This window comes from Hippoglossus hippoglossus, chromosome 20 (assembly GCF_009819705.1).
Source record: "Hippoglossus hippoglossus isolate fHipHip1 chromosome 20, fHipHip1.pri, whole genome shotgun sequence".
NCBI lineage: Eukaryota > Metazoa > Chordata > Actinopteri > Pleuronectiformes > Pleuronectidae > Hippoglossus > Hippoglossus hippoglossus.
Window position 1 is genome coordinate 4,670,016 of NC_047170.1, and position 13,156 is coordinate 4,683,171.

At 42.9% G+C, this 13,156-nt stretch overlaps 1 protein-coding gene across 2 annotated transcripts in view; it reads right to left on the minus strand.

The window, feature by feature from the left end:
- nrp1a (neuropilin 1a) overlaps positions 1-3,973 on the minus strand; it is a 59,988-nt gene extending 56,015 nt beyond the window's left edge. The window contains exons 1-3 of one of the 2 annotated variants that reach the window (XM_034572302.1): positions 3,367-3,973; positions 1,621-2,067; positions 220-394 (exon numbers count right to left, since the gene is read on the minus strand). In XM_034572302.1, the coding sequence (XP_034428193.1) occupies positions 220-394; positions 1,621-1,687 (242 nt within the window). In that variant the 5' untranslated portion in view covers positions 1,688-2,067; positions 3,367-3,973. Of the gene's footprint in view, positions 1-219; positions 395-1,620; positions 2,068-3,366 lie in introns of those variants that run through there. The other variant, XM_034572303.1, reaches the window with a different exon arrangement.
- Positions 3,974-13,156: the final 9,183 nt, after the last annotated feature.

The window sequence follows — 13,156 nt, forward strand, 5'->3', positions numbered from 1 at the left end:
TAGATGGTTGTTCAACTGCTAATACCGTTAGATTGTTTATCCAATTGTTGAGAAACAAAATAAAGTAAGATTAACTATGTTTATAAGAGGCTTCACTCTATCCCTCATTAAACCAACTTCAAAATCAGACGGAGGACCCAGGGATTGAATGAATGAATTAGTTTTAGGGGCCAAAAACCACATCTGCTTTGCATATTCAAGAAGTGGTGGTGCTCTTACTTGCACTCCCGGTCCTCCAGATCGAAATGCGGATTGAAGTTGATGAGGATCCGCTGGTGAGGGCCAGGCGCCGATATCACCCACACGCACCTCTGAGAGGGGGGGTAAGACATGGGGTATCCGGGCGACGTGAGGTAGTTGGCGTTTGAGATTCTGATGTTGCCTCCACATTTATCTGCAGAGCGGAGTGGGGGAAAAAAAAAAAGAAACTCTTTAAAAACAGAAGGAGGAGAAAACAACACGTTCACCACAACAATACAAACGGAAATCTTGTTCAGCTTAGTGCTACACACAAACACACAATGACACACACAAACACCCTCATCTAACTATCTAAGAATGTCTCAAAATATCCCAGGGTCGATTCACTTTGTTATTCTCTATTGTCATTATTATATTTAAAATATATATGTTACAATTCATTAACAATAATTTTAATAAAATTAGAATATAACACTGAGCCCATGAAGTAGACACTGGTTTAATTGAGGCACTTACACACAGTAATAAAATGAGAAGCTTTTATCATTGTTTAGAAATTGCTGTAAATTATCAACAGTCCAAATAAAAGGAAAACACTTGAAGGAAACTTTAGTTCTGCTGAAGCCAAAAGTCACAAAGTCCTACGGGCTATTCCTTTAAATCTCTTTAAACAGTGCAAAAGGAACAATCCTTTGTTTTCCAGAGGCCCGCTGCTGCCGCTGCTCGCATACATCTTCATTTGCGCTTCTATTCATCATTTCATTATAAAGGTCTCCAGCATCTGCTGCTCCAGCCTGACCTGCTCTGACGGAATCAAGCGAGTAACAAGGAGGGACAGCGCGAGGTTGAAACGAAACTGATGCTGCGAGAATATAGAAGTTGGGGAAGTTCAGAAATTGGCCTGACTTTGTGAACACCAGAGTTTGGAAACTACCGCTGGTCACTACTGCTGAACGAAAACCGATTTGAATTATTAAGAAAACCTTTCTAAAAGGTCTCACAGATAATCTGAAATTAATATTGAGTAAATAAAAGTAAAGTCATTTAAGATTTAAGTGGCATAATAGGAGATAAACAAAGCCTTTACTCTAAACTCCACCAAAGCCTATTCCAAGAAAATTGTATGGAATATTTTAATTATTCAATAAAAAGTCAAACAATGACAAATATAAAAACACACTGTTAAAAGAGAGAGACAATGCAATCTCTAAAAACGCGTTAAGCAAGAAGTCGACAGAACTAACGGAGACTAAGATTTATTTCCCCGTGTTGGTAGACTGGGCAGGTGAGCGACTTGCGGGTTTGCCAGGAGATCAGTGGGGATCAGGCCGAGCTTATCTTTTAAAAAAATATTGGGATTAGTAGCCTTGCAGTGTACATAAAAGATTTACTTAAATACATATCAGATGTCACACTTACCGTTTTTGAAAGCCTTGACCACCAAGAGGATTCCCGTGAACAGGATCAAGACTAATCCACAATGCATCCTTGTTTTTAATCACCCCAAAAATAAAATTACGCATACAAAAAAACTTTTAAAATTAAACTCCTCCAAAAGCGTCTTTTTTTTGTTTTTGGTAAGTATTCTTCTTCTCGTTCTCCGCTTAACTCGTCAAATAAAAGCAGAAAGTGTGTCTTTTAGCGCGGTCGGGAGTGATCTGAGTGCGGGCTCAGGTCGCTGGCATCCTGTCCTTCAGCTCCGGTTTCCTCTCGCCTGTGCCGGCTGCGCTCCCCTCTCCAGTGCCGGCCGTGCCATATCCTCTCCAAAGACACCAAAGCGCACGAAGAAACGATAGAGAAATGACACCGCTCTTGATTTGTGTCCTTAGTCCATCAAACGATGGCCGGGCTGGGGGTAATCCTTGGCTGCGGAGTTGGAGGAAACAGATGCAGAGCAGGTTAGGAATGCTTGCCGCTGCCGTGCGTAACGGACATTCCCGAATCTGGGTTTAACCGATATAAACACGAGTGTTGTGGCTCAGAGACACCGCTTCCCCCAAAAACTGAGACCACTCCACCTCTGTAGAATCAGAGTGGTGGCGCTGGAGGAGGTGTATATGACTTGATAACAAACAGCTCTAACCTATAGTGGGTGGAAGCCGCGCGTCTTTATATGAACGCGGAGCAGCACACTGAGTCACAGAGCGCCAGCAGTCCGTTAAGTGACATGACTCTCTGTCTCCCTCTCTCTCTCTCTCTCTCTTTTACTCACTCACTCCCTCCCTCCCTCCTCCCCCTATCTTCCCTTACAAAAAGGAGCTGCACATAAATGGCAGATGTAGTAACACAACGTGACTCCCTCTAGGAATATTTCCCCCCCCCAAATATTGAAGATTTTTGGGATGTTTGGAGAAAATGCGAAGCGATAAAGCATATCAAGTTTTAGGAATTGCAAGTGTGGATTATGACTAATACTGTAGGGGTATTTCCTCTGGATGTCCTCCTCCGCTTCTATCTGGGACTCATCATTATATGTGACAAACTGAAGTAGTGCCTATAAAAAGAAGTTCCTGCGCCTCCCAATCCATCTGTCCCCCATACGAATGATTCCCCAGCTTAGATAGAAACATATCCATAGGCTGTGTATTTTTTAGCACAATTGATTTTACTCAGGATCTAAACAATAGAAAAAGAACAATAATTTAAACAGTTCCTTATTTCTCCGGGTCATTTCCATTTATGCGCCAGTAGCTTCCCCAGATGCGCCGACGGTTAAATCCCTGCTCCACAGCAGTGACACCATTAAAAGTGGCACTTTGTAATTTAGGGAAAATCAATTAAAGCGTAAATTAAAGGAGCGTGGGGGTCTTTGACTTCAGGCTGCCCTTACTGTCATGGTGCACAACAAGAAAAAGAACCCAGAGAGGAGCCGGCTTGTGTTCAGAAACCTCCATCAGCACATGCAGCCCTGTACAGTAACACTGCTGCACAGACACAGTGCACATGATGGTATGTTCTGAAGAAAATTACTTTTAAGAGCATATACATGCTGTAATCTTCACATTTTAAAACTAAAACATAAGGAGGCTTGAAACAATAGTGGGATCATATCAGGTAGATGTGTAAAACTGTAGGCTACATGATAAAATGATGAAAATAAATTTATTCTAAGATGGATTTTTTTTCAATCTTACGCATGAGTCAAATAAAAAGAGCTGCATTCACCTGCGCCTTGAGGACTCGCAAACCCGCAGGCATCCAGCCCTCCTCTCTCCACTTCCAACATGCGTGGAGCAGAGTGTGCGACCCGATGGGCTTCCTCCGATTCTGCTGAGCAAATGTCACCACAATCGTCCCCTCAAAACCAAGTCCAAGTTATTCCTCAAACACCCCTTTTCTTGAAATAGCAGTGGAACCACCACAGCGGCCGGTTCCAACCCGGTCCTGCGGGTCCCTACAGCGCACAGACGCACAGCCGCAGCCCGGAGACTCGCGCTCTCCTCTCGGCGTGCAGACCACTCTCCTCCCCGCTGATCTCTCCGGCTCTCCTTGTTTCGCTCGCTCCCATTCAGCGCAGCCACAATAAGTGACACCCCGGTCAGTGTTGAGCAAAGTAGACAGTCCCAAACAAAATGCCAAGGGGAGGGAAACAAGAACAGATACAAAAAAAAGGGAAAAGTCGTCTCAGATCTATTGTAAGTTTCCCCCCCGCGTCCGTGTCTCCGCGCGCCACGGCTCTCGGCTCCTCCGCTGATGCACAAGCAGAGGGTTTGAGTCCCTGCCAGCGCCACACGCCCCTTTACGAGGGATGAGTACGAGGGCGCGCGTGGTTGTGTGCGTGCGTGCGTGCGTGTGTGTGTGCTGGTAAGTGGAGGGGGTGTCTCCGCAATCAAGATGCAGATTCCCCCCCCCCAGCTGCCTCCACCGGTCTGTCTGCTGGACGAGTCAGAAAGTCACACAGACATGAAATGCGCTATAACCCGATGACGTGTCTGCATCTGCACTGTGCGTGAATCCATCTTTGTACCCTGAGTCACTCGCACACTCTTTCTTATCTGCCCTTATGTGGAAGTGTAGAAATCCGATAGAACACAGACATCCAGCAAACATGTAACTACATACAGGAGTGGCCATGATAGGATAATTAAAGTGATCTCAATAAAACACAATAAGTGCTTGAAGTTCTGCTGAGCATCACTTCAAGTCCCAGCAATGTCATAAGGATACTGTAGAGGGCCTATATGGGCTGATGCACTGGTTTCTGGGAGCCTTTAGGAGCCCACGGGACTCACTGAGTGCACAGTGCTGTCTCCATGAACAAAGAAGCTGCTCTCTCTCTCTCTCTCTCTCTCTCTCTCTCTCTCTCTCTCTCTCTCTCTCTCTCTCTCTCTCTCTCTCTGTGTGTGTCTGTCACCCATCTCAGCCTGCACCAAAAATACACACAGACGCATGAATGACAGCATATGTCTTTCTGTACACGATCAGGGATTCATTGACGTTATAGATGTCAGTGAGTGGATCCACACAAGTAAGTAAACCATGGAAACGATGAATAAAATAAAGTCCCTGATTAAAGCACTGATAAGAATCAAATAAAAACTTTTGGAGGACAAATTGACTCTTGGGGTGACACCATGGACTATATGGATATAAAAGGGTGACAGAAGGATTCCAGAGGTCTAAAAAAGAGGAGGAACTATGTTAGTGCAGGAGTCTCCACAGTTTCAAAGATGAATGACCCTCTCAATTAGTGCATTCATTTGACACCCCTTATTTCAGAGAAGGCCTTGAGAGATCTCTGATATAACTCATTATGAAAGTGGATGTTTTTTAGAGTTCACAGTAGAGACAGTAAAACTTCTATTGAAAACACCCATTCATATTTTTTTTTGCCATTGTGCAACTCCCCTGTGAGAGGAACTGAAACAGGATTCGTCATTTAGCTGAAAGTTCCCCAATCCTTTTTTCTCTAACCTCTGTCACCAGGCCTTGAGGATTCAGCCTAGAACACAGACTTCTCTGCTGCTGTAGCACAATCGACTGTAATAACTGGAGGCTTCCAGCTGCAGGTCTCTGTGGTTAGGAGCCTTCTGCCCTGTAGGGGGCATCAGAGCTGGTGAGCAGCACATAGGAGAAGGCTCCCTTCAAGACTTCAAGAAAAAAGCCTTTGCATGTGGGTAAAGTTTTGACAGAGTCTGTTTAACCCCCCAAACCATGAACTTTTCACAAACATAACATGGTAGTTTTGTTGCTTTAACTAAACCAAACTGTTGAAAGCTGTTTTTCCTCAACTTTTTTCTGGCAGAAAGCCCTGAAGAACAAACCTCTCCCAACACTGAGAGAACCACCCGTTTCTCCTCAGGCTCACCTCACTCTTTGCCTTTGAGATTCCACAGCTGGTTTTACAAACAAGTGCACTGATGAAAGGTTTTTGTGGATATAATCATTATATAAATCATTTTTTTAGCCAGTCTTCCCATGCATCAGCCTTAACACTTCTCATCTTCTTTTCGGTGTAATAATAATTCTAACGGTGTGTTACATGTTATCATCTCCCTGTTCTAAAACGTAGCAAATCACTGAGTTGCCCTCTTGCAAGCAGCTCTTCAATTCAGGGGGATGACATGTTTTATGCACATCATGTATTGAGATGTCTCTTTGAAAAGTTTTTGTGGTACAATAGAGCAAGATAAGCCTACAATCCCGGCACATTATTATTTTTCATTCCTAGAGAGAGGGAGACCGAGGATCGAGTGGCTTTATTCCCATCCCAGCCCTGACAATTCTCTGCCTCGCTGATAACGCAAATGTTAAAATGGTGGCGGGCATCTCTATCAAAGGCAGCACTAACTAGCCTTTCGTGTCTTCAGGATAACACAGGAACAATGGCTTAGAGTCATTTCACAAGGGTGCCTGCCTGTGCCATATCTAAAATGAGGGGGGGATTGTAGGGGAACAATAAAAGAGCCATTTAAAGGATTTGCTTCTTCATATTTATCCGCACTAATCTTTAGTAAAGCCCCGATGAATAATTAGCTCTGGTACAAAAGCAGACATTTTATGGCTCCTGTGAGCAGCGGACTTGATTTCATTAGCCTGCCCTTTATTCACCAAAGTGAGTGAGTCAGAGTGAAATGTTCAGGTTCAAACCGTTTGGCAAAAAGTCAGAGTGAGCATTGTGCCTGCGTCTCTGCTTGAAGGTCAGTTTCTGGAGTTAGTGGTCGAGAATTCAGACATGATTTAACACTTGTTTGTGCTAATTTGGATTGGACATTACTGACAGGTGACAAATTGAAGAAAGACACAGGATAAATGATGTTTCCATTCAGAGCATGAAGGCCCTTCCTGAACAGTTCATGAGTGAATTGTACATTATGGGCTCCAGAATCCAAAGAATGTCCACAGGAAAAAGAAAATCTCCACCACCGACGATAAAGCACTGAATGGAGGAATATATTCCGAAAAATGGTGTCCATCTCTCCAGTGCAATTCAAGAGATTGTCGAATCTAGATGCCAAGGAGCACTGGAAACGTTTTTGGAGGCTCTTGATTGCCCAACACCTTACAAAAGCAAACCTACCACTCAAAAGAAAAGTGGGCAATTCTACGGTAATTCAACGAGCCCTGATTACACCAATATTTCTCTTATCCAGAGTCAATATCTTAAAAACAAACAAGTTTCTAAATATTCTCAGCTAAGGCGGAAAGGTGTCAATGATATGGTTGATAGTTGTGTAAATGTTAATCTATAACAGGAGGCAAGCTCTGGTCTACATGAAAGCGTTGCCTGTCCTTAAAACTCCCTTTGTTCTATCAGTAAGATTTAATGTGACATTTAGAAGTTTCTGAAAAATCCCTTGTTTAGTTCAGTTGAATTGAACACTGCATCCTTGTTCCTCTCGGTGAAATTGGTTTGGGTAGATGTGAGCACGTCATACTCTGGTGTGGACTAAAACAAGTGCACAGAAACCCTTAGATGGCCGTTCACAGAATAATTCTGATGCAAAACAAATCAGCAGAACAGTTATTAACAGGTAACAGAAGAATAAAATCAAATCTGGACTACAATGAAATACAGTATGGTCTTTGTATTTGGGCAGATATCTTCTTCAGGACCTTCTTCTTGTGTAAACTTTCTCACTTCAGCCCTGAATAAGAAGGGAACACACAACTAAACCCCTCCACTGAGTTTCACCAGAGCTAACAAAACGCCCCAAAGCTATATTACGTCCCATCAAAACTATTCGGATCATACATTACCCCAAACAGTTCGCTACTGTGGAGAATCAAACCGACGAGCAACTTCTGAGGAATAAGCCGAGCCACCCATTCAGAGATTTGGTCCATTTTCCGTTTGCAGCTGCACAGCAAAGGCCTGATATTTTCGGGCCCGCTGCCTCAAATGACGGGGTGCAGGATGCCAGTCCTGATGTCAAATCAACCAACATATGTCTGATTTTGGTCAGACTCTGGGTTTTGCCTGCTGCTGTCATATAGACCATTTAAGCTTTTGGATTTGTGCGCTACAAAACCCCAACCTTTGATATGCACTATCCAAATCCATCTTGGCAGTAATTCTTCTGTAAAAACAGCAAGTTTCAGACTGTCAGAGAGTGCATCAGGGACGTCACCGCGGATATTTAAGTTCAGTATGAGGTGGCAAATAACTTTAACCCTTACCGTCCCATTCCACGGCATTACAAAGTGGATTAGAGGTGCAGACCATGAACATTTTAAAAGACTGTGTCCCCTTTTGTCACGCTATGTTCCACTGTCTCCTCCATGACAACCACAAAAGAGGTTATTTTGCACGTGAACAGGGCGACAGAGCTCTCACTGTGTAGAAGCTGCCGTACTGTACCTCTTTGACAATTTTCCGCGGCTGTGTATAATTACTAGCCCCAGAATTATTTTTCACTCACTCTTGAGCAGGCTTGCTGGCACAAAGGACACTCTTCCAAACTCTGTCGTTGTGTTGTAATCCTTTTTTGTTCGGAGGAATGTGGAATGCACATGTGCATGTTTGTGTGAGACAGGAGGTGGAGAAGCAGGGAAGGAGAGAGAGAGAGAGAGAGAGAGAGAGAGAGAGAGAGAGAGAGAGAGAGAGAGGTGAATGGATCAGAAAACAAAGAGGAAAAAAGATAAACAGGGGATGAAGTGAGCTGGCTCCCTTACAGTCACTTTCTGAGGCTCTGGGTGAAGACATGGGAAACAGAGGAGACTGCAATCCCCGCAACACTGACTCTTGAAAGGCGGGGTGGTGGCAGAGGTGGAGGAGGGGAGGCTCAGTCAGATCAAGGTCTGGAGTAATTGCTACAAAGGCAGCGTTTCTCCTCTGAGGCGTTTGGGCGAGGTGAAACTAAGTGTGAATGGAATTAGCAGAGGGCTGAATAAAGAGCTTCTGAAGTTTGGAGACATTATGGTAATAAAAGAAAGAACAACCGACCTGAAACGTTTTCAGGGATATCCCTCAATTCAAACGGAGGCAGGGGGAAACACAGAGGAAGAGGAGGAGGAAGGCGTGGAGTAAAAGGGAAAGAACAAAAACATAAAGAAATGGCTTCATTAGACGTAGAAACATTTACAGTGACATTTAGTGAAGCGGGGAAGCTGTATGAATAAATATGCATAATGTTGCTGGGAAGCATCGAGAGTTTCTCAGGGGCAGAAGGAGGGTGAGAGTGATGGCTCCTGAATTAATGATGAGGGAGCCTACTGTCTGTCTCTGGGTGTGCATGTGGTTCTGTATGAGTGTCTGCACATGTGACAGGGTTTAGCTGCAAATGGATGGGTGCGTGTTTGTGAGTGAGTGTGTTTTTGGGTGTGTGTGTGTGTGTGTTGCCCACACACTTCTTGCAGCACCCCAATTTCACATCATCACTGATGTAAATTACCCAATCTTCGATACCTAATCAAGCGATCATTTTTTGGAGACACACAGATTTGCGATTGTCTTTGATGCTTAATTACATTTCTGGAAAGCCACCGCCTCGCAAATTCCAATTTGGGTGCAGTTATATACGTTTTTTTAAAAATATATATTTTTTTGCAGGTGGGTTAATGTTCCATTCTCCACTTGGTCTTTTTTTACGCCACTTTGGAGGTTGGGATGATGAGTCCTGTGCTGCTCATCATCAAATGCACAAGGAGAAGCCCCCGAGATCAGGGCAAAGCAGTGGAGAGAGGGAGGTGTGGAGGGGGAAGGAACTGTCAGGGAGAAATGCTATGTAGGTCAATGAAGAATTGCGCTGGGATATTGCCTCCTCAGCTCACAGTCTGGGAAGCTGATTTGATTTCGGGTGAATCCATCCGACTTGAATTATGAGAGATTACCCTCCCTAAAATCACCTTGGTGACTGCTGTGGAAACCCTCTATTCTCAGGGGAATCTACGAATAGAGATCTATACAGAATATTGGCTAATATTTATATATTTAAAGTCTTTCCAAGGTTTTGAAAGAAACCTTCATCACACAGTGTCTATATTGTGCAGGTGCAGCCTATAGAAGATGACGTGTAATGGGTAGAACATTCTCTCCATTTATCCTGACATTTAGGGCTCACATGACATAGGTTCCTTCTTTGTGTGTATTTAACAGCAATTCATAGGAAGAGCAAACCTATTGGGAGACAGGAACATTGGATGACTGTCAAAATCCTGAGGGAACGTTCAATGACACGGTTTTTAACTTTCACTGCCAGCATCTTAAAATGATTCCTTCTCCAATCTGAGCAGGGAGCTAAAGACTGTTGTTATAGATATGAAAAAAAAGCACAAACGTACGTGTATTGGTACTGTTCACCACATGTAAACAAAGTGACATCTGTATGATTTAAACTGCTGTCTGAGATTAGGCGTCACTTAGTGTGCCTGAAGAAAACCATGTGATGCATAGTGACACACACAGTCACACAGTGTGACAGATATCAAAACCCTTTGGGATGCACTTAAGGAACAAACTATGGTGCTCTTGAAGAGGAATTTTCATCTTTAAAATTATGGAAAAGAAAAAACAAACATTTACATGCCTTGCACATAATTGAGCAATTGTTACAATATTGAGCCTTTACTAGTTGCATAGTTTGTTTACAGGACAACATGAAGACAGACCGATTTCATAATCGATACATAGCAATTTCTTAATCTGTGATGTTCATCAAGGCTTAAAGAAAAGAGAAACCACACATGCTTGAAAAATAAAAAATTCTGTCATTCAAAAACTTCTTTGCCAACTTCCCCAAGAACTATAAGAAATATATAATTGAAGATCAATCATCAATCATCATTATTTATATTTCATCCTGCATTGATGTCCTACCATAAGTAACTTTCAGATGGTTCCTGCTCATAAATCAAAAAACATTCAACTGCACATTCTTTATCTCAAACCTCTCAGATTAATTTAATCCTCCTTTTCAAAGCACTTGCTCTGTGTTGTTTATGTATTTAATATTTCTCTTCTAAAGTGTTGATCCGTCTGTGGATAGACACGTTTTCTCATCTAGCAATATCAGATCTTTGCTGTGCTCCTCAAGTGAGGTTTTATGTAGACATTTAATGCAGCTTTGATGCCTCGGTGAGAATTGATAACATTGTAGAGGTGGCATGAGACTTTTTCCTTGATAAGATGAAAAACGAAATAAAGCCTCTCCCTGCCCTCCATGCTTTGTTAGTTTGTTAGTAATTGCCACAACAGGTGGTAAACCTAGCTGCCCCTCTGGCCCTTCAACCTTACAAGGGGGCTAAGGACGCACAAAACAGGGTTAGAAATGGAGCCTGAAACAGAAGCACGGTCAGCACAAAGCCCAGTGTCCTAGTAATTAAGAAGAGGAAATCCCGACAATGGCGGCCCGGCCTCTGATGGTAAAGATTAGCTGAAATAGTGAGACGGGTAACTGAGGAGGATGAAACGCTGGCCTTTGTAAATGAGTGTGTGTGTGTTGCTGAAGGGGTGGGAGGTGCCTCATTGCTCCCACTGTATGAGCTTGTGTGAGTGAAGATGGAGCACTCATTGTGTGTGTGTGTGTGTGTGTGTGTGTGTGTGTGTGTGTGTGTGTGTGTGTGTGTGTGTGTGTGTGTGTGTGTGCTATCATACTGATATTTTCTATTTTTCATGTTGCTATTTTTACATATTTGTGTTAAACGCCTGTTGGTTTTCTGTCTTTGTCACAAGATCTGGCTGTTGTCATGCAGCTGCTGCAGCAGACACCAAAAAGGAAGAATGTGTATCATGTGACAGGCCTGATTTAGTCTTGGATTATTTACCAAAGAGTGACAGGATGTGACTAAAGAGGTTCAGAGAACAGAGAGAAAAAAAACTGATGTTTGACTCTGATCTAACTTCACCAGGAAGTAGCAGTTTCACCATGATATCATAGTCACACACACGCACATCACAAGACTGAGTTCTCCTAAGAAGTCCAAAGATGGTCACAAGCAATGAAAAGTTTTTGATATGCGTAGAATTACCCTACTTCTTCTGAATCACTCCTCGAGCCTTTTGCCCTCGAGAACTGAACAAATGAGGGGCCTTCTCACATCAAAGCGCGAGGCCATGTCAGTTCACATGAACAGCTACATAAATGTCGTATCAAAGTCATACAAGTTTTTGAACGTAACCTGTGAATACACAATTAAAATGCTGCTGCTGCTGCTGCTGCAAAAAAACAAGTTAGTAAAGGATTTACTTGTCAATAAGTCGGAAATTTCTTCAACATCAAACTGATGCACCTTTCACATCACATGGATGTATCATCATCCTCAGGCTATTCATGGGCAGAACGAATCTGGCTTCCCCCAAAAAAGCTAATAGACTCCTCTGAGTCCTCAGCACAGCTTAACTGGATTTGAAGGTGTAGCAACAGTGAGGAATATATCACGGTATGGGGAGCATTCTCTCCTTTTTATAGAATGGGAGTCAAATTTGACCAAGTTGTGAGATGTGGGCAAAGTTTTCTCTTTAAAATTATGATGATGTCCAGTTGTGGCCCCCCACGTAGACAAATACTGATTTCAGACATGCACTCAACTCCAGTTAATCTCTTAAAATGATTCGGAGGGGCTGTATGTGAGGATGCATATGACATTCTCTGCAGTCCGAATGAGCCAATGTGAGAATACAGTATAGGAGATTATCCGAAGGACTCACCATGAGCGAGTGGGCCCATCTATGACCTTTTCTAACACGCGACAGGTGAACTGAAAAACAAAACAAAAAAATATATATATATCTCAAGATGCATTATACCGAACATGTAGAAGACAACTTGGAAAGACAAGATTCGATAGCTTTTGGTGTTAAAGGCAGACCTTGGTGTTGCAAACAGAAAGGCTTGATAACCACAGCCTCGCCTGAACACTCTCAAATTGTTTCTGGTCTGACTGGAGAATCTCCAGCTGCATTCTAGAAAGTCAGGTCACAATTGTGGGAACATTCTCTGGAGTTCATGTCTGAGCACAGATAAAATAACTTAACCTCAGTCATCTCTCTTGGTATCAGAAAGGAGAAAACAGAAGCAGCACCAGCTGACCAGTCACAGTCCTACATTGTAAGTCTATAGCGAGCTATGCCGGAGCTGTGCAGGGTTAACACCTCACCATGTTATGTAATAGATGTGTCATGTGGACATGGCAACATTGAAAAACAAAGTCCAACTGGCATAAGGAAGCAATCAGTCAGGGGGCCAGACAAGCACAAACTTATTCTGAGGGGAAAATAAACACAACACAATTTGTAGCACAGACTGACACACAGATTCGTAACTCTGTACACACATTTTCTGATTATAACAGACATTTTCTTTTACTTTCAAAATAAAGTGATTTTGATACTCTGGCTAAACTGGTATTTTTGAATCTACCTCTTTTGAACATGTTCCCAGATCTCAGCACTGACCTTGATGTGTACAGTCATATCTTCACAAATATAAAAGATGACCAACACTATATAAATAACACAACACAAGATCGACCTCAAAGGAAACAACCTATTTAAAGGAACCTCAGATGGTTGTGA